The 20352-nt window shown below is 48.5% G+C and overlaps 1 protein-coding gene across 3 annotated transcripts in view; it reads left to right on the forward strand.

Annotated features, from left to right (window-relative positions):
- Positions 1-20352, forward strand: part of VIL1 (villin 1) — a 426415-nt gene that overhangs the window by 333838 nt on the left and 72225 nt on the right. For all 3 annotated transcript variants that reach the window (XM_069616842.1, XM_069616840.1, XM_069616841.1), the window contains exons 15-17: positions 2921-3066; positions 8891-9035; positions 18432-18620. In XM_069616842.1, the coding sequence (XP_069472943.1) occupies positions 2921-3066; positions 8891-9035; positions 18432-18620 (480 nt within the window). The remainder of the gene's footprint in view (positions 1-2920; positions 3067-8890; positions 9036-18431; positions 18621-20352) is intronic.

The raw sequence follows: 20352 nt of genomic DNA on the forward strand, positions 1-20352 counted from the left end.
AGGAACCAGGCCTGAGCCCAAAGGTGTGCATGAGTGGACTCCAGCAGGTTCTCTGCCGGTCGCAACAGACACAGTGGGACCCGATTGCACCCCATCCGAAGCAGGAGGTGCCTTCGTCAACGGCGCTGAGGCCAAAGCCGTCGGCACCATTGCAAAGATGTCCAGTATCTTTAGGCAAAATGTCTCCCATTCCTATTTAGTGCTGGACTGGGTGGGGAAAGGGACTTCTACCTGCTGTTCCTGGGACTCCTCTTCTCAGAGGATGAAGAAGAATGACAGTGAAGGAACCACTTGGGCAGTAGGACCTCTTCCAGTGCTTCTTCTATTTCTTTTCCTTCTTTTTCCCCACTTCAAGTGGGGCCTGTTTTTAAGGATGGCACTCCGCGTCTTGCACCCTTGAGCGAGACCGAAACTCCACCCTCTCTGCCATGTGGACGAAGGTGAAGAGTTTTACGCCCTTTTCCAGAGGGCATTCGGGTGCATAGGCTGGCATGGTGCACAATCCTGCATACCGTACCTCTTGCCCAAACAATAATTACAGATCTGGTGCAGATTCGAAACCGGCTTCTGCCGGACGAAATCCGCACACAGCTTAATTCCTGAGGTCTTTGACAGAGATGGCATAGCATAGAGAAGAAAAACAAATGTTGTAAACAAACTTGATCCGATCAGCAATCAGAGTGCATGGAAAAAGGAACTGTGGTCACGGGGTGCGGCGCCTCGATATATACTGGCCCCGATGTCAAGTCCAGCGCAGTGCACGTAGAGGTGTCGGACAGAGTTGACGCAGAGCCGCACTGTGCCCCCTGTCGGCAGAAAAGTTTCCAGAGATCAGCAGTGTTGGGATAGGATTATCATAGATGAGGGATCCGTGGGAGCCAAGAATCCATTGGAAAACCACCAGCATGAACTTCAAACGCTCATGTTCTAAGAAACCTAGCACAGCTCAATGAGGAGGCACAACTAAACACACCAGAAACAGCCTGAAACTAATCTCCCTTCATGAAACTATGCACTACCCAGAGACAAAGGAGTATAAGGCACCACTAGAAAAAAACTCAAAACTATCCTAAGAGCCCCTCAAAGATGGACGACCCCAAAATACCACTAGGAGGGACCTAACAACTCTTCTGAGAAATTCAGCAACACTCATATACTGACTGATATAGCCCAAGGCAGAGGAGCTACAGTGCTATTCGAAAATGCCACCCTCTGTTATAAACGGGGTGGGCACAAAGGAAAAACTATGGAATATCAGAACATAAGACTTACACCAGCCATTAGAAGCAGGAATGGAATTCAGAATTCCTATGGGCTAATCACAATCAAGGCCTTCCAGCCATGTATGGTAGAGTACTGCAATATTCCTCTTGGTCACGGGAATTCTGTGACTGCTCTGCTGCTTTCCAGTCAGACCCTCCTCTCCCCTCCTCTCCCCTCCCCAAATGTTCCCCCACTTTCACTGCATACCTCAGGCTGCCTCCCCATCACCCGCCCCCCCCAGATGTTTCCCCAGCTGTTGTCCAAGCTTTCCCCTGGCTCATCCATGGCTCATCCCTGGCTTGCTAGAAAGCGAGAAGGGACTTCTGTTGCAAGGCTGCCACGCGTCAGTTGCTCGGTGGCCATTTCTGAACATGTCTTGTTCTTTTTTTTTTCACTACCAAATGGGAGCTCAACATAGTACACATTAGTGCAGATGAGTGCTAGTATCTTTATTACATATTTCTGATGGGCACAACCGGCAGTCCTGAGTACTCGTTATGTGCCCCTACTTCGCTCAGACCCGTAAGTCAGGCTTTCGAGCATATAACTGCCCTTAGTACCCACAGCAGCAGGCAATAATGCTTAATTAGTACACCTCATCACTGCATTTAATACCAGCATTTCAAACTACTAATTCTGTGATAAAGACCTCAGAAGTGGGCTATAATGGCCACTAATGGCCCACTAGCTTGAGGTAATGGCCCAAGCAAAGCAAGGGCCTTGACTGAGAGCTGTGAGCCTTTAGCAGTCAGTAGGGCAGCTACAAAGGTCATTATCGACATCGCCGGGTTCCTTTAGGGAAAAAATACCATGCGCCCACCCCCACCCCCAAAAAATATGGCAGATAAGTGCTCAAGGAAGAGGACCGGTTCAGTTTCCTTGACAGTCCCGAAATAGCTCATTCCGGGAGTAGGCAGCTGATGCAAGGTGAGGGTTTTTAATAAAATAAAGGAAGTGGGGGGCTGCAAGAGAGTAGGGCGAGGCAGCATGCATCCAACTGTTTGTTCGGAAGTGAGGCTTGTACTATTGCTTGCGGTCAGAGCAAACTGATTGGCTACTCACCCCTCCCAGAGTGCTGATGACCAGAGGCCGAGCCAGGATTGTCTAACAAGTGGGGCCTGAAGCTAATGTGATTGGGTCCACTGCAGTGGCATTAACATCTGTAAATGGGTTCCATGTCATTTCATCGCGGGATGTTTTTTCTCAGGGTTTTTTACCACAAATTTTTTAACGAAAAAACCCATCACATTTTTTTACATAATTTGTGATGGGGCTCTCCCCCAAAACCCCCCATTCCCTTAAATTTTTCATGTATTCCCGAACACCCACACCCCATATATATAATTTTCTAATCCCCCCTGAAAAAATTCGATGTTTTTTTTGTTAAAACATTTGCAGTAAAAAAACAGTGAAAAAACATCCCGCGATGAAAGGACGTCGTACCCTGTAAATGTCCACACAGGTGCTGCAGCCAACCAAAGTTCCACTAGAGGGTTGCAGTCAGCGGATTCCCTTGGGGGGTTGGTGGGTGGGAGCTTGGCCCTTCTGTGGGTGTGTGCTTACGTTTCTGGAATGTGGACCAGTGGGTGCTATCCCTGGTCATGCTGCTGCCGCCAGGCCTGCTAACTTGTGCCCTCTGACTTGTGTGTTCCCGCAGGGCTGCAGCGGCGACGAGCGAGAGATGGCCAAGAGTGTGGCAGACTTCATCTCCAAAAGCGAGAAGACGGTGGTGGCGGAGGGGCAGGAGCCCACGGATTTCTGGGTGTCCCTGGGAGGGAAATGCCAGTATGCCAGCAACAAGCGGTAAGGCAGCATTCGCACATGGGGTAGTTTCGTGTGTGTGCTTAATGATTACCCAATGGGGGGGGGGGGGTGTCCGGGAGTCGCTGAAAGGCCACCTATTTCCATTGCCCATAATGCCGGTAGGGCGGCTCTCTGATGCCTCCTTGAAGAGGGGGGCCAACAGGTAAATGTCCAAAAAGACAGAAAAATGCCATTCAGGTTCCGCCATTGACTTCTTCAGATCAAGGCAGCTTCCCTCTGGTCTCATGTGAGGACAAATTAGCCCTCTCCAATAGCGACTGTGGGGATTTCCCACCATGCTAGTAGGGAATGCAGGGATGTCCCACCATGCCAATAGGGCATGTGGGGATTCCCCGCCATGCCAATAGGGACTGTGGGGATTCCCCGCCATGCCAATAGGGAATGCAGGGAATTCCCTGCCATGCCAATAGGAACTGTGGGGATTCCCCACCATGCCAATAGGGACTGTGGGGATTCCCCGCCATGCCAATAGGGAATGCAGGGATGTCACACCATGCCAATAGGGAATGTGGGAATTCCCCACCATGCCAATAGGGAATGTGGGGATTCCCCGCCATGCCAATAGGGAATGTGGGGATTCCCTGCCATGCCAATAGGGAATGTGGGGATTCCCTGCCATGCCAATAGGGAATGTGGGGATTCCCTGCCATGCCAATAGGGAATGTAGGGATTCCCCACCATGCCAATAGGGAATGCAGGGATGTCCCACCATGCCAATAGGGCATGTGGGGATTCCCCACCATGCCAATAGGGAATGTGGGGATTCCCCGCCATGCCAATAGGGAATGCAGGGATGTCCCACCATGCCAATAGTGACTGTGGGGATTTCCCACCATGCCAATAGCGACTGTGGGGATTTCCCACCATGCCAATAGGGAATGTGGGGATTTCCCACCATGCCAATAGGGAATGTGGGGATTTCCCACCATGCCAATAGGGACTGTGGGGATTCCCCGCCATGCCAATAGGGAATGCAGGGATGTCCCACCATGCCAATAGCGACTGTGGGGATTTCCCACCATGCCAATAGCGACTGTGGGGATTTCCCACCATGCCAATAGGGAATGTGGGGATTTCCCACCATGCCAATAGGGAATGTGGGGATTTCCCACCATGCCAATAGGGAATGTGGGGATTTCCCACCATGCCAATAGGGACTGTGGGGATTCCCCGCCATGCTAATAGGGAATGCAGGGATGTCCCACCATGCCAATAGGGAATGTGGGGATTCCCCACCATGCCAATAGGGCATGTGGGGATTTCCCGCCATGCCAATAGGGAATGTGGGGATTTCCCACCATGCCAATAGGGACTGTGGGGATTCCCCGCCATGCCAATAGGGAATGCAGGGATGTCCCACCATGCCAATAGGGAATGTGGGGATTTCCCACCATGCCAATAGGGACTGTGGGGATTCCCCGCCATGCCAATAGGGAATGCAGGGATGTCCCACCATGCCAATAGGGAATGTGGGAATTCCCCACCATGCCAATAGGGAATGTGGGGATTCCCCGCCATGCCAATAGGGAATGTGGGGATTCCCCGCCGTGCCAATAGGAAATGTGGGTATTCCCCGCCATGCCAATAGGGACTGTAGGGATTCCCCACCATACCAATAGGGAATGCAGGGATGTCCCACCATGCCAATAGGGGATGTAGGGATTTACCACCATGCCAATAGGGAATGTGGGGATTCCCAGCCATGCCAATAGGGAATGTAGGGATTCCCCACCATACCAATAGGGAATGCAGGGATGTCCCACCATGCCAATAGGGGATGTAAGGATTTCCAACCATGCCAATAGGGAATGTGGGGATTCCCGCCATGCCAATAGGGAATGTGGGGATTCCCGCCATGCCAATAGGGAATGTGGGAATTCCGTGCCATGCCAATAGAGAATGTGGGCATTCCCCGCCATGCCAATAGGGAATGTGGGGATTCCCCACCATGCCAATAGGGAATGTGGGGATTCCCCGCCATGCCAATAGGGAATGTGGGAATTCCCTGCCATGCCAATAGAGAATGTGGGCATTCCCTGCCATGCCAATAGGGCATGTGGGGATTTCCACCATGCCAATAGGGCATGTGGGGATTTCCACCATGCCAATAGAGAATGTGGGGATTCCCCGCCATGCCAATAGGGGATGTAGGGATTTCCAACCATGCCAATAGGGAATGTGGGGATTCCCTGCCATGCCAATAGGGCATGTGGGGATTTCCACCATGCCAATAGGGAATGTGGGGATTCCCTGCCATGCCAATAGGGAATGTGGGAATTCCCTGCCATGCCAATAGGGCATGTGGGGATTTCCACCATGCCAATAGGGAATGTGGGCATTCCCCGCCATGCCAATAGGGACTGTAGGGATTCCCCACCATACCAATAGGGAATGCAGGGATGTCCCACCATGCCAATAGGGGATGTAGGGATTTACCACCATGCCAATAGGGAATGTGGGAATTCCCTGCCATGCCAATAGGGCATGTTGGGATTTCCAACCATGCCAATAGGGAATGTGGGGATTCCCTGCCATGCCAATAGGGCATGTGGGGATTTCCACCATGCCAATAGCGAATGTGGGGATTCCCTGCCATGCCAATAGGGAATGTGGGAATTCCCTGCCATGCCAATAGGGCATGTGGGGATTTCCACCATGCCAATAGGGAATGTGGGAATTCCCTGCCATGCCAATAGGGCATGTGGGGATTTCCACCATGCCAATAGGGAATGTGGGGATTCCCGCCATGCCAATAGGGAATGTGGGAATTCCCTGCCATGCCAATAGGGAATGTGGGGATTCCCTGCCATGCCAATAGGGAATGTGGGAATTCCCTGCCATGCCAATAGGGCATGTGGGGATTTCCACCATGCCAATAGGGCATGTAGGGATTGCCACCATGCCAATAGGGAATGTGGGCATTCCCCGCCATGCCAATAGGGCATGTAGGGATTGCCACCATGCCAATAGGGAATGTACGGTGCCTCTGACTAAGAAACAAAAGGAGAGGCAGATGTACTGCTAGCAGACCTTTTGGTGCACTCACCTATCTTTTTTTGTTCATCTGAAGCATCGACCCACGCATCCCTTTCTCCGTGTGGCTCTGTTTACCGGAAGGGTTACCTGAGGCAGTTGGTGCCTCCAGGGCTAGCTGGGGGAGCTCAGTAGAGCACCGGATCGGGGGCAATTTTTCGGGACTTAAAGCCGAAAACCTCCAAGCATGTTTAGGTCCCACTGCACAACCACAGGCCAGTGCCAGGCGCTGCACTATATACTGTGAAACAGGAGCCTACCTCAGCACGTCGGTAGCCTCTCTGTTCCTCACCGCTATCTACAGCTCTCGGATAGATTGGGTTGTTTAATATACCGTCTATTTGTTTGTCCAGATAAATGGTTCAATCTGACTGGCCAGGCATACACACCTCCGTTATACACTCCTCTGTTATACACTCCTCTGTTATACACTCCTCCGTTATACACACCTCCGTTATACACACCTCCGTTATACACTCCTCCGTTATACACTCCTCCGTTATACACACCTCCATTATACACTCCTCTGTTATACACACCTCTGTTATACACACCTCCGTTATACACACCTCCGTTATACACTCCTCCGTTATACACACCTCCGTTATACACTCCTCCGTTATACACACCTCCGTTATACACACCTCCGTTATACACTCCTCCGTTATACACACCTCCGTTATACACTCCTCTGTTATACACACCTCAGTTATACACTCCTCCGTTATGCACTCCTCCGTTATACACTCCTCCGTTATACACACCTCCGTTATACACACCTCCGTTATACACTCCTCCGTTGTGGGAAGTGCAATGGCCATGAAATTAGCCCGGCTCTCTGGTTGGCACACAGTGCTGCAATGCTCCCCTATGGTGGGCACGAGAAATATGACGACCAGGCACAAAAACTATATCTTGCAGCCATTATTATTAAGAATCTCAAAACCTATTTCTATCTTGCAGTCTTAATTATAAAACATAATACAAACAATGAACACGTGACAAACATTCAAATTTCCCTTTTATGAGGGCTCCTGGAAGGCTTAGACCCCTTGCTTCCAAGTAAAGGTTTGCATCTGCCCAGATGTGTCCAGGCAAAGTTACACATTCAGGTCGAATGGCTAAATCCTTGGGTTTGCCTCTAATTGTAACAAGCATTGACATTGTCAACAGTTTGTGTGGGCTTTGGAAAGGCCCTTGCCCGGCACAGCCGTAGTGGTATTAACTACCCATTGATGGTAGCAGCTTCAAATTGGTGCAAGTACCTGGGTATATAATAGCAGTGCCTGGTAAATGCCTGATACTTATACACAAGACAAAACTGCTGGCTTTGCCAATGCTTGTTTATAACAGAGAAGCAAAGTGTGTTTATCACTCCCAACCGGAGCCAACAGTATTAATGAAAACTGCGTCACAAATATTTGTGATTGTCAACATTTATTTTCAATGTGTCAGGATGATTAATTGAAAATACATTTGAAAATCACAAACATTTGTGACGCAGTTTTCGTTAATACTGTTGGCTCCTAGGGTGGCCAACTGTCCCGGATTTCGCGGGATTGTCCTGCAATTAGGGACTGTGTCCCGCAGTTTGCAGAGTGGCTGTGCGGGACGCAGGTTGTCCTGACTTGCGTCGGGACAACCTGCCTCCAGCACAGCCACTCTGCAAACTGAAGGGGCCATTTACACAGCACGGCGCTGCCGCCTGCTTCTGCCTGCTGCTTTCTTTCTCTGGGCAGCTCTGCAGCTCGGGCTCCTTTTGAGCCTACAGGTCGAGCTGTAGCGCTCTGACACCTGGCTTAATTGAAATGCTAATGCTTTGTTCCTGCGGTCGGTACGTGACCATCACCTCCCAAGGACAAACCATTGCATTTGCAATTAAGACAGGAATTAAGAGCCATTCAAAAAAATGAAATTAAAAAAGGGGCGGGTCAAATGTGAATGACGTTGTGAAAGACTATCAAAGAGTTGGCCACCCTATTGGCTCCCGTTGTGAGTGATAAACACACTTTGCTTCTTTCATCCCTCTCCTTGCAGTCTTTAGCCTCTTTGATAACCTGAACAAAGGAGGAGAGCTCAGAGCCAGGAAAGGAGCTTACCTTTTTCTGTGTTCCTTGTTTATAACATTCCTTGTTGAAGGGCATACAGTGATTATACATTGAGTGGCTGAAGGCAGACCTGTTTAAGACATTTTTATTACACCTGCAGCAGGTTTACAGCTCCAACGTATTCCTTAACTGTCAGAAGACTGCTTTAAAAAAAACACTGGCAGGCACTGCCAGTACAAAGTTTGATGGTAAGTCTTGATAAAGTTAGCTCAAAGAGATCCCAGGAGGATGTGTTCTGGGCCAGGGCTATAAGATTTAGCATGGCTATTGGCAGTAAATGGGTGGGTAAGCACGAACTGTGTCCCTCCTCACATACCATTTCTCCCTAGCTGTACTCTAATGCAATAGTTTCGGCTTATAGGTGGGATTTAGCTCCACCTAATAGTTAAAACAAAAAACGGCATTCCTTTGAGTCCCGAGGAAGCTTACACATGTCGAAACACATATTAACGCTGCCAGCATATTCACAAACAAGGAAGCTCCGATAATGTATTCACTAATAAACATGGTTAGATAACTACAATTGAAACGATTGAAGTTGATTTGCATTTATCTACTAATCTGTTTGTGGCCAAGCTGTTGTTTTTGTTTGAGGACTGCAGGGGCACGCCCCTAAATTCTACGAGGTGTTTCAGAGGGATTGTCTCTCTTGTCCCCTACAGTTTACAGAAGGAATCTGTGGAAATCTTGCCACGCCTGTTCGAATGCTCCAACCAGACTGGGACATTTGTTGCCATGGAAATCGCAGAATTTAACCAGGATGACCTGGACGAGGATGACGTCTTCCTGCTAGATACCTGGGACCAGGTAACTAGAAAGCAGACCTTTGTTCCGCGCGCGCCGTCTAGTCCTAGCGCTACGACGTAGCGACCCAATGCTCACTTGTCCATGCACTCTCTGAAGTCGATTCCCAAAAGGGCCTCACCTAGACTCCCACTCACTTCACTGAGTGCACTGAGTTGTGTTGCTGTTCTACCTACACCCCCTCCTCACCCCCACTCCCCTAGCCCCAACAGCATGGGCTGCATGCAGTGCAGCACCCAATCTCATTGCCCTTAGATAACAGGGCTATCTTATGTCAATCAAACCCAGACCTCATCACGAGTTGGGCAGTATGCCCGGCGGTATTACCGCCGAGGCTATTAGCGTTATTGCAAAACCCCCGGCGCTATTAGTGCTGGATCACGGGTTTGGCGGAATGGTAATTCCCCATTCCCCATTGGGCCCAATGGGGAATTGTCGGCACTATTTCTGCCAGCAGTATTAGCGTGGCGGTAATAGTGCCAAAAATCACCAAAATCGCTGCAAATTTGCCCCCATCTCAGAGCTGGGGGTAAATCTCGTGATCACAAACTCGTGATTTGGCGGACCCTTAAATGCAGCGGTATTAGCGTTACTGCCGCATTTAAGGGTTACCGCCAAACTCGTGATGAGGCAGGGTGTCTTCACCTTCCAAATAGTGTGGACTTAAGCCCAAGGGTCAACAAGGCACCAACTCATAAATGCATGTCTACTATACCACACCAAAGGTTTTACATTCGTGAACTCACATGCACCTCAAGAGTGTTCTTAAAATGGAACCCATGACCCTGCCCAGAAAGATCCCAGCTAATACGTTTCCTGTAAGCTTCAAACTGTCTATGGCACCCATCAAGACAGTCAAGCATAGAGATTCTCATTTAAGCAGGCCAGTGGTGGCTTATGGCAAAGGGCACGGTTGAGGAAGAAACGCAGGTGGGTGGCTCGTGGAGGCGGAGCTTAGGGTGGGTGGAATTGATCGCTATCGCAACTGTAACAGGGATGAACCTTAGCGACACGCGTTTCATGTTTTTTAAGTTGTCTTTTTTTACTGTTGGAATTGTGTGTTTAGAGGTTGGACCGACACTGGCAGGAAAGGGCCTGGAGCAGGGGAATGACCCAGCATAGCAAGGTCACAGGCATAAAGAAAATGCAATCTGAAAGACTGCAGCATTCATAAGGAGCGCCAAAGAATTTGAGAAAGAGGGCGAAGGGACGCAGAAGCTATAGGGGTTTAAAGAAGTAGCTACCCCAACTCCGAAAAAGTGGTACTCCAAAAGTAGGCGTGGAGAGGGAGAAACTGTCCAACAAGGTCACAGCACACCAAGAACGCAAACATAGGACTTTAAACAAAACATTTATGAGTCAGAAAAAAAAGGTATCTAGTCCACAGCGCCCTCTGAGCTTCACCTACCTCTTCCCCCAAACCCACACGTACCCCTTATTTCCAATATACCCAGAGGAAAGAATCTCAAAGCAACCGGGTGAAGGATAGGCAGACATACCTCACCACTACAGACATAGAAGAAGGACCCAAGACTGAGAACAATTCACATACAGCACAAAGGGAGGATGCCCCAAGCCCAATATGCATCAGAAACACTCCATGGAGTGATGGGTCTCCCATATATGTTATGTTAAGTTGATTTATACCGTGCACTGCTGCCGTTTTCATGGTCTCCAGGCACTCACGTGGCTCTGCAAGGAAAAGTGCGTAGAGTTGATTAGTGAGGGGGAGAGGGATGTTGTTGCGTGTAGAACCAGGAGCAACTAGCATCTATGCCTGTGAGCTTTCTGGATGTGTTTTGTTTTGTGCACCAGGCTTGTTCTGTCCGGAAGGGTGGCGGCCGGTGTTAGATATGTTTGTTGTCTGAGGTGGTGGGTTTGTAGCGTGGTTAGAGTGATGTGCGGTTTGTGTGTTTTGGGGAGTTCATTCACTAGCCTTCTGGGCGTGTGTTGTAGGTGAGGAGTGTGGTTTGTGTGATAGAGAATAAGTAGTTAGTGGATTTTGGGTGATCTCTGGTTATTTGTAGTTATGTTATTGGTTTCCATTCTAAATGTATCCCTTGTTTTCCTTGGTTACGGTTTATGGTTGGTAGCTGCACTGATTGTGTGGGTTGGGTGGTCCCTTCATGTAGTGGTTGTTAAATTGTTGATCAGTGTTTATCCCTGTGAGTTCCAAAGCCAGGTTTTTAGACTTTTCCTGAAGGTACAATGTCTTCCGTCGTTCTTATTTCCTTAGGGCTCGAGTTCTATAGTTTGGTTATCAGATCGTAAAAAGGCAGTTCCTGTGAATTTTCTTTTCTGGTTGTGCCTTGTTTCTATTTGAAAATCACTGCTGGATCTTAAGTCTCTCCTCGGCTGGTATTGGGTGATTTGTTTTTGGATGAATTCAGCTCCTTGTCCGTGGAGGGATTTATTGGCAATGCAGAGGACTTTGAAGTTGATGCATTTCTTTATTGGCAGCCAGTGCAGACCTCTTAGAGCCAGTGTGATGTGGTCGCTTCTATTTAATCTCAGGAGTAGTCTTGCTGGAGTAGTTTGGATGCGCTTTAGTCTTTTGGTGAGCTGTTCAGGCATTCCCAGGTACGGACTATTTGCATAGTCTATCCTTGATAATAACAAGGAGGTGATTGCGAGAGTTCTGTGTGCAAAGATGAAGTAAGGGAGGATCCATCTTATTAATCGGAGGAGGTAGAAGCATTTGCTAGCCATCGTGTTGACTTGTGGTTCCAAGGTGAGGCCGTTGTCCATGAGGATGCAATATTTTGTTATCACTGTTGATGTCTCTGGTTGGGTTCCCATGGTCGGGGGCTATGTGAGGGATGTCTATGTTGGACTGTTTTCTTGTGGGGCAATTAATACTTCTGTTGTTTGCCATTCAGGTGTTTATGTCGGTGAGGCATTTATTGAGGGCGTTGTCCGGGTCATTGTTGTTAGTGATCTTGAAGATGAGTTGTATGTTGTCTGAGCAGCTGCAGGCTGTCAGTCTAATGGGTTTGAATGAGTTTCATTAGGGGGGTCATATAGCTGTTGAAGAGGAGTGGGGAGAGGCTTGATCCTTGTGGTACACTGCATACAATTTTTTGTATTAAATGTGAATAGTAGAATGTGGGTTCTTTCTGTTTGGTCAGTGAGGAAAGATTTCAGCCATTGTAGCGCAGGGCTTAGAATACCGGATTCCTCCAGTCTCTTGATTAGGATTGTGTGCCTGATCTTATCGAAGGCACCCAATATGTCCAGTAGTACGAGGGCCAATTGGGCATTGTTGTCCGTGTTCATTTTTGGGTCGTCCCATATGGAGAGGAGTGCTAATTCTGTTCCTCTCATGGGTCTGCAAGCAACCTGGCGTTGGTCAAGTATTCAGTTGCTTTCTAGGTGATTGAGTAGTTCTTTGTAGATGTGGTTCTCTAGGATTTCTGCTAGGTATGGTAAACCTGATACAGGTTTGCAGTTAGTGGGGTCAGCTGTATTTCCCATCTCAGTTTTTAGGAGATGTTTGATGCACCCTGATTCAAATGACTTTGGTACTATTGCAGTGTTTAGTGATAGGTTCATTAGTAGTCGGATGTAGAGGGCTGATGTTTTGTGGGAGAGTAGCTTTTTGTTCATATCCGGTGTGCATTTGTCGCTGGAAGATACATCAATGTTGGTATCTTTTAATTGTTTGTCGAGGTTTCCCTGCTTATAGGTTTGAATGTGTTGTGTTGGCTGTTGGGGAGCTGATTTCTGGGAGGCTGTTGTTAGTGGTCCTGCAGGATGTGTCGATGGCCTGCTGTATTGCTTCTATTTTTACCATATATACCAGCCTATACAAGGTGACCAATCCTGGAAGATTGCCCAGGTGCATTCTGGGCAATCTTCAGACACAGCCGTGTGCCTCTGAAAGTACTTCAATCGCACACGTCTCCACAGCATGTCAATAAATCGGGGAAGCAAACGAAGGGAACCTATCCAGCTACAAAGCAGGAGCCAGCCTCCAGCATGACGCCCCCATCAGAGGAAACAGGCAAAGAGGATTATGGGTGATTGTCCAGGTGCTGTGTAGCCTGTGAGCAAAGGAGGAGCCAAAATATTTCTTCAGTGTAAAGGTCTACCACCGTTTCCTCTTTCCTGCACTGTGATGAGGAAAAGGGACAGGTTTGCGGTAAGAAACATTGGCTAACACCCCTTCCACTCGCAAGGAGTTAAGCTGGTCAGATAGCACAGCGAGTAGAGCACTCGCCCCCAATATCTGTGCTCAGCCTGCTGTGGCAGGTTCAATTCCTGGCAAGGTCAACTCAGCCTTTCATCCTTCTGAGGTTGATAAATTGAGTACCACTCTGTGGGATAATGATGTAATCTGTTATTTCAGTGCTCTGAGACCCATAGGCGTGTAGCGCTATATAAGAAATAGATATTATCTTCACATACTGGGCTCTTTAGTGTGCAGCCCCTCCCATTACTGAATGATGACATTCATCCTCCCCCAGGGCCACTTAGACCTACACTTAATGTCCTGGTACTCTAGCATCCTCACCCATGCTAGTACAGAGAGCCAGACACACAAGTCCATGCCACCTTCCACATCCACTTCAGCCCACTTTTATTTGCTTTAAGGCCAGGCACTAAACCTCTATCAAATCACAGCTCAACCCTTCTTGTGCAAGGCAGCGACTGAGAAGATACATACTCATGTATGACAGACACATGTATGAACTGGGCTTCCTAAAGGTTCAGGCGGCTCGGCCAGCCAAATAATTGCAAACAGATTTATGCAACTCTCAGCAGCAGTGGTCTGGGAAAAGTTGTGGCCCTGACCAATGTCACAAAAAATGAATCATTGGAATTGATGTCCCAACCATCATGCGATCAACACAACAGGATCAGATGCTAGCCACATGGCTATAGACAGCTCAAATAATTCTAAAATGAATGTATGTTGGTTACATGTCATTTTGTGAAGCATACATAAACACCACAATCTAAAAAGTTCTGCAGCCAACACATGTTTCAACCTATACCCATTTCTTTATCAAGGGCTAATGTTACTGTCCACGTAAAGATTCCCATAAGCTTCTCAATAACCACGTAAAGCCACTGGATGGCCACGCTAGTTCACAACAGACAATATGATACAATATTCCGGCAATGCAACGTGTTCAAAACAATGTGATAAGACGTGTCGTGAGCATGTTTCCTGATTGGCCAATCCCTGCCCCACGTTTTAATTATAATAGTTGGCCATGACCATCCTCCCCCAAGGAGTTTCCCTTTGCTAGTTACACCAGCCTTGAGGTGAGGATGCACCGCTGATGGGCACTTGTCTCCCACAGTCATAGGCATCTCCTGAGTGTATGGGGTTGAGCCCCATGCCACCAATACTTCCATATGTGGCACCTGACATGCTGCAATGAGCAGAGATTAAGACGTGTGCTGTCAGGGTGATGAGAAGCTGTTCTGAATGTCTTCGAAGCTGCTTTGACCCGTATAGCGCATGCAGAGGAAAGCCATCAGAACTCAGAAGGATTTCAAGGCAGCCTTTTGATCACGGGCAAAGCACTCCTACCCACTCAGCACTATTCGTCTTTTGAGAGCCTAGTATGCAAATTGGTCAACCCGCCTTCCTCCACCTTGACCAGTGTTACCATCTATCGGCCCCCTGTCTCTTCTTCTCTCTTCCTCTCTCAGTGGGCAGACTTCTGTTCCTCCCTACTCTCTACCGCCTCCAACCTGCTACTACTAGGTGACTTCAACATCCACCTAGACACCCCTTGCACAGCAACCACCCTCTTCACTGACCTCTGCTCCTCCCTATCCCTCCCCATTCTTCCCTCTGGCCTTACCCACTGTGCTGAACACACGCTAGACGCCATCATCCACTCCAAATTCACTCTGTCTACTCCCCGGGTCACCCCTCTCTCCTGGTCTGACCACTCTCTCCTCACCTCCCACTTGGGTCCATATGACCCTGTGACAACTCAAAGCTCTGCCAACCTTGTTCACGAACATCCGTTCGATGAAACGAGTGTCAGCTGTCGCCTTCTCTTCCACCTTCATTCCCCTTTGCCGACCCAACACAGACGCTTCCACTGATGGGTTCCATGTAATAATGTCCCCTCAAAAATATCGGCATGCAAAAAAATTGCCAAGAAATTGCATTTTTCTGTGTCGACATTATTACATGGAACATGCAGGGGACACCCCTGCAACCTCTAAACCGTTTTTTATTGTTCATGGTGAGCCGGGGAGACCCCCGCTGCCCCTGTCCCTATATATATGGTGCCCTATATAATGTTGCCACAACCTTTTCCCGGCGACATTATATACAGCGACCATATATATAGGGATATTATTACCTGATACCCACTGCTGCTGCCCTCAGCAACCTCTATCTGTCCATCCCCAACACCTTTGACATCTTTGCCCCAGTCGTGAGGTTGTGCCTGAAACCTGCCTCTAAGCGTAACACCTGCTACGACTCTGATCTTGCAGACCAAAAACGTAAGTGCAGGGCTGCTGAAGAGAAGTGGCACACTTCAGGTTCACCCTCTGACAAACTGGTCTGCCGCCTGATCCAGAGACACTACAGACTCTACATCTGTGCCAAAAAAAGAGCCCACATTCAGGCATGAGTGTCCAATGCATCCAAGAACACGGCTGAGCTCTTTAAAATCTGCAGGGAACTTGCCAACCCATCCACAACATCTGCTGCCCTTACTCCTTCCCAGGCCCTCTGCAATGCACTCACTTCTCACTTCACTTCCAAAACCCAGGACATACTGAACAGCCTTGTCACACACTCTTCCAACCTTTCCCTCCCCCTTGTGCCCCACACCCTCCTCCTTCCTCCTTCCTAATTCCCCTCCTTCACTCCTGTCTTCCCTGAAGAAGTCACCAGAGTTGTCAACTCAATGGCGGCCTCATCCAAACAGGTTGCCCATGCTCCTCCAGAACCATCAAGGACAATATCACCTCTGATCTCTGCAACCACTCCTCTGCTACTTACTGGTTCTTTTCCATCTCCCCTCAAGCACTCCCTTGTGCGCCTCAACCTTAAAAAAACCTCTGCAGACCTTTCATGCCCAGCCAACTACCACCCCTTTTTTCATCACCCCCTTCCTGGGAAAACTGCTCGAGAAGCTGGCCCTCCCCCCAACTCAACTCTCATACTGAACTTGTTGGTGGCATACATGACCACCAGTCTGGATTCCGAGCTTCCAGAGGCATGGAAACTACTCTTCTAAACACCCCTGAAGAACTGCTCACGTCTCTTGACTCCATCTCCCCTGATGTCCTCATCCTTCTTGATCTCTCTTCTGCATTTGACACAATGAACCATTCAATCCTCATAAAAAAAGGCTCCATGAAACCCTTGGCACATCGGAGCAGGCACTGGACTGGCTTACCTCTTTCCTAACTGAGCATTCCGCCAAAACCATTCTGGGCCCTTTCTCCTCCCCTACTTCCTCCTCGACCTGTGGCATCCCCCAGGGCTCCCTTCATTCACCCCAAATCTTTCACATATACCTTTCTTTGCTGGCACAACTAATTTCCTACTCCCCCAACTTCCAGTACCACGCTGACGATACACAACATTTCTTCAAACTTCCCTCCCACTGACACCCTTGCACCCTCCTTCATCCCTGACTGCCTCTCTGCCATCCAGATATGGTGCACTGCTGATGACTTCTGCCTCAATGCCAGGATAACAGAGATTGTCCCTATTGGGTCCTCTGTACCTTACTTCTTCCCTGCACTCTGGTCTTCCTCCATGCCCCCCCCCATTGTAGCTATGATTCTCTGAGTCATCTTCGACTCCTCCCTTTCCTTCATCCCTCATAGTCAGGACATTGGGCCTCATTACGAGGTTGGAGGTAGCCTTGTCGGTTTTACCGGCAAGGCTACCTCCAAACTCGCATCCGGGTCCGGCACCCGTAAATGGGCAATTACCAGTCTATTCCGGCCCAGCCGGACCCGGTAATTGCCATTTCGCGGTTGCCAGGCCCGGTACATCCCCATTCCCATTTGAGCCCCATAGGGCTCAATGGGAATGGGGAGGGTGGTAGCACCGGTACCGTTAATAATGGTACCGGTGCTACTATCATGTTCTGCTCGCGGGTGCCGGTACGGCCACCAGGTCAGACCTGGTGGCTGCAAGGGCACCCACGAGCAGAACTCGTAGTATGGCGGTACGGTAGCAACGGTGCCGGTGGCAATACCGGTGCCGTTGTTGACTTACCGCCATACTTATAATGAGGCCCATTGTCAAAAAGTCACACTTTCAGATTTTCATTCTCAAAGGAACTTTACCTTTCCTCACCTTCCCCCAGAGACTCAATTTTACACGTACTCTGGTTCTCTCCAGGCTACACTACTGCAATAGCCTCCTCCTTAATCTTCCTTTGTCCACCCTGCAACCCCTCTAGCTAACCCAGAATAGGGCAGCGAGACTTATCCTTGGCCTCAGGCCCAGGGACTGCATCTCTCTTGCCCTACAAAGCCTTCAACGGCTCCCGGTCTCAGCACAGATTAAATTCAAATCCCTCTGTATCATCCACAAGGCTTTCTGGGGCCGGGGACCACGCTATCTTCAAAGCTTCCTGACCAAATACTCCCCTTCTAGACTCCTCTGTTCCTCTGGCACCAACTCCCTGCATGTTAAGCGCTTTGCTAAACAGAGAGCTGGTGGCTGATCACTTTCCTCAGCGGGCTCGCTCCTGTGGAATAGCCTCCCTCTCCCTCTGCGTCTTGAGCATGACCTCCTTAGGTTCTGAAAAAGCATGAAGACCTTTCTCTTTACCTCTTCCTTCTCCTCCTCTCTTCCCTGCTAATCATACAGTAGCATGACTGATGCGCAAGGCCCTTATGTGTCCTCGGGCCTGATCCCCCGCATCTCTCATCCCAAGCGCTGTCTTTCTACTGCACTTACTTAGGCTCACCCTACCCACGGGTGGTTGCACTTACGTTCTTCTCCTCTTAGCACTTACCCTGAGCACTTCTCCATGAGCACCACAGCACCCATCCCTCACCCCACTCCCCTCTGCACTTGCACGTTCTGAACACTCACAAGGCATAGTAGGTTTGTCTGCTCTCCCTTTTTATTCTCATTATTTGGTTGTACTAATAATTCAATTATTTATCTTTGTTGTAATTCATTGTCTACCTTCCTCTGTCCCCACCCTGTTGAACTGTGGGCGCTTTGAAACAGTGTTGCTAATTATATAAGCGCCTAACAAATGACCAATAAATAAATAAACATTATATTGTGAGCGCTTGAATGAATTTATTGTCATATTCAAAATATCACTTATATTTTTAATATAGCAAACCGCTTTGTGTTGTCTTGAAATGAACATTGAAATCGATTTAGTATCCTGCTCGACGCCCCACAACTAATTCTGTGCCTGGCTTCCATCCTTGCAGGTCTTCTTCTGGATCGGGAGGGATGCTAACGAGAAGGAGAAGGCGGAGGCAGCAGTAACGGCGCAGGAGTACCTGAAGACCCACCCCAGCGGCCGCAACCCAGACACGCCCATCATAGTGGTGAAACAGGGCTATGAGCCGCCCACCTTCACGGGCTGGTTCCACGCTTGGGATCCATTGAAGTGGAGTGTGAGTGGAATTCGACATTTATCTTTTCAGAAACAGAACTTGTTAAAGGGGAAATCTGATGATTTTGAGACACTGAGAGACCAACAGGCCTGGGGTAGAGTGAGTTAAAGATCTGCTAGCTGAGCATGACCTAAGATTGGTTCTACATCAGCCCAACCAGTATTGATCAACCTGGAAATTTAAGTGACGTGTGCGTGTGGAGCAGAATCCTTTCCTGTGGCAGGCGCATTATACGCGAAAGGAAGTCAAGGGTTTCGATATTTGTTCAAGAGGTTTTCTCAATTTATTATAAGTGTAGAAAATCACTCATGTATTTTCTAAGACTTGCAACTCCATCACAATTCAATTCAATAATGGCAGCTACCTAAGGTTTGTGATGTTTAAAATCCACTATGCTATGTCATTCTCGACACGTTTCGACTGTTTAGTCTTCTTCAGGAGCGAATCTCTTTCTTTTAGTTTGCTACTTTTAATGTCTGTCATCCAGAGGTTGGGAGGGACAGGATATGGGAGGGGATTGCTGGTATTCCTAAAATGAAATTGCCATTGGAATGCGATTCCAAGCATCAAATGGGAATGTAATAGGATTTCCAAATATGGCACGGTGAAAGTGTAGGATTCATACCATCAAAATGTCTGGGAATCCTAGTACGAAGTGCCATGTGGCTGGATTTTTGATGCGATTAGCCCCTTCAAGGTATACCCACTACTTCATAGCCCATTGGCGCGTGAAGGCATTTGGTTGTTAATGTGGCTCCGAGGTGTGCCTTGTGTTGCACATGATCTTCATGGTGGATTCCAATCACAACACAGATTTCTATTATGATATGGTTCCCTACAGCGGTTCCTTTTATGGTTTTTAAAATTATTGTATATTATTATTGTATTTAAAAAATGTGAACCCTTGTCAGGGAGATGTACAGACAGGATTGAAACATAAAACTATTTTTAAAAACTCCCAAAAAAATACGCTGTAAAAGCAATAATAATGTTTAGGGATTATGATCAGCTAAATGATATCACAATAAGGACAGACTGAATTCCACAGCCATGTCTACTTTTTGAGGTGCTCTGTGAAATCGTCCTTCTCACTGGGTTTATGGCCACTTTTGGAATTTTTACAAGGCTCTTTGGGCCTGAGCACAAGATGGGCGGTAGCCCTTAAATGCGACGGTAACGCTAGTTCCACCACATTTAAGGGTCCGCCCAATCACAAGTCTAGCCGCATTTAACACCAGCTCTAGGCTGGGGGTAAATGCGACAATTTAACACCCCTATTTGGGTGCAATTAGTGTGGCGCTATTAGCAAAGGACCCAATGGGGAATACCCATTACCGCCCAACCCCTGATCCAGCGCTAATAGCGCCGGACCAGGTGGCGTAACGCTATTAGCCCGGGCAGTATCCCGGCAGTAATAACGCCGGGATACCGCCCAACTCGTGATAAGGCCCTAAAGCAGAGTCTACAACTTTTGGCTCTCCAGATTTCTTTGGGTTACAACTCCTATAAACCCTTGTCATTGAGTATGTGGGCTGCTGCTGATGGGAAGGGAGTTGGACCCCAAACATCTGGTGAGCCAAAGTTGCGGACCCTTGCTTTAGAGCCCCTTCTCTTTGGCATATGAGTCTTTGTTAGAGGAGGTTTGCCTGTCATTTCGGTGTTGGACTGCCCTTGTGGGTGGGATAAAGACTGATATGCGAATGGTTATTTCTCCTCTGTGAAGGGTGTAGTG

The sequence above is a fragment of the Ambystoma mexicanum genome, chromosome 9 (assembly GCF_040938575.1).
Source record: "Ambystoma mexicanum isolate Mex_15411 chromosome 9, UKY_AmexF1_1, whole genome shotgun sequence".
In the NCBI taxonomy this organism is placed as follows: domain Eukaryota; kingdom Metazoa; phylum Chordata; class Amphibia; order Caudata; family Ambystomatidae; genus Ambystoma; species Ambystoma mexicanum.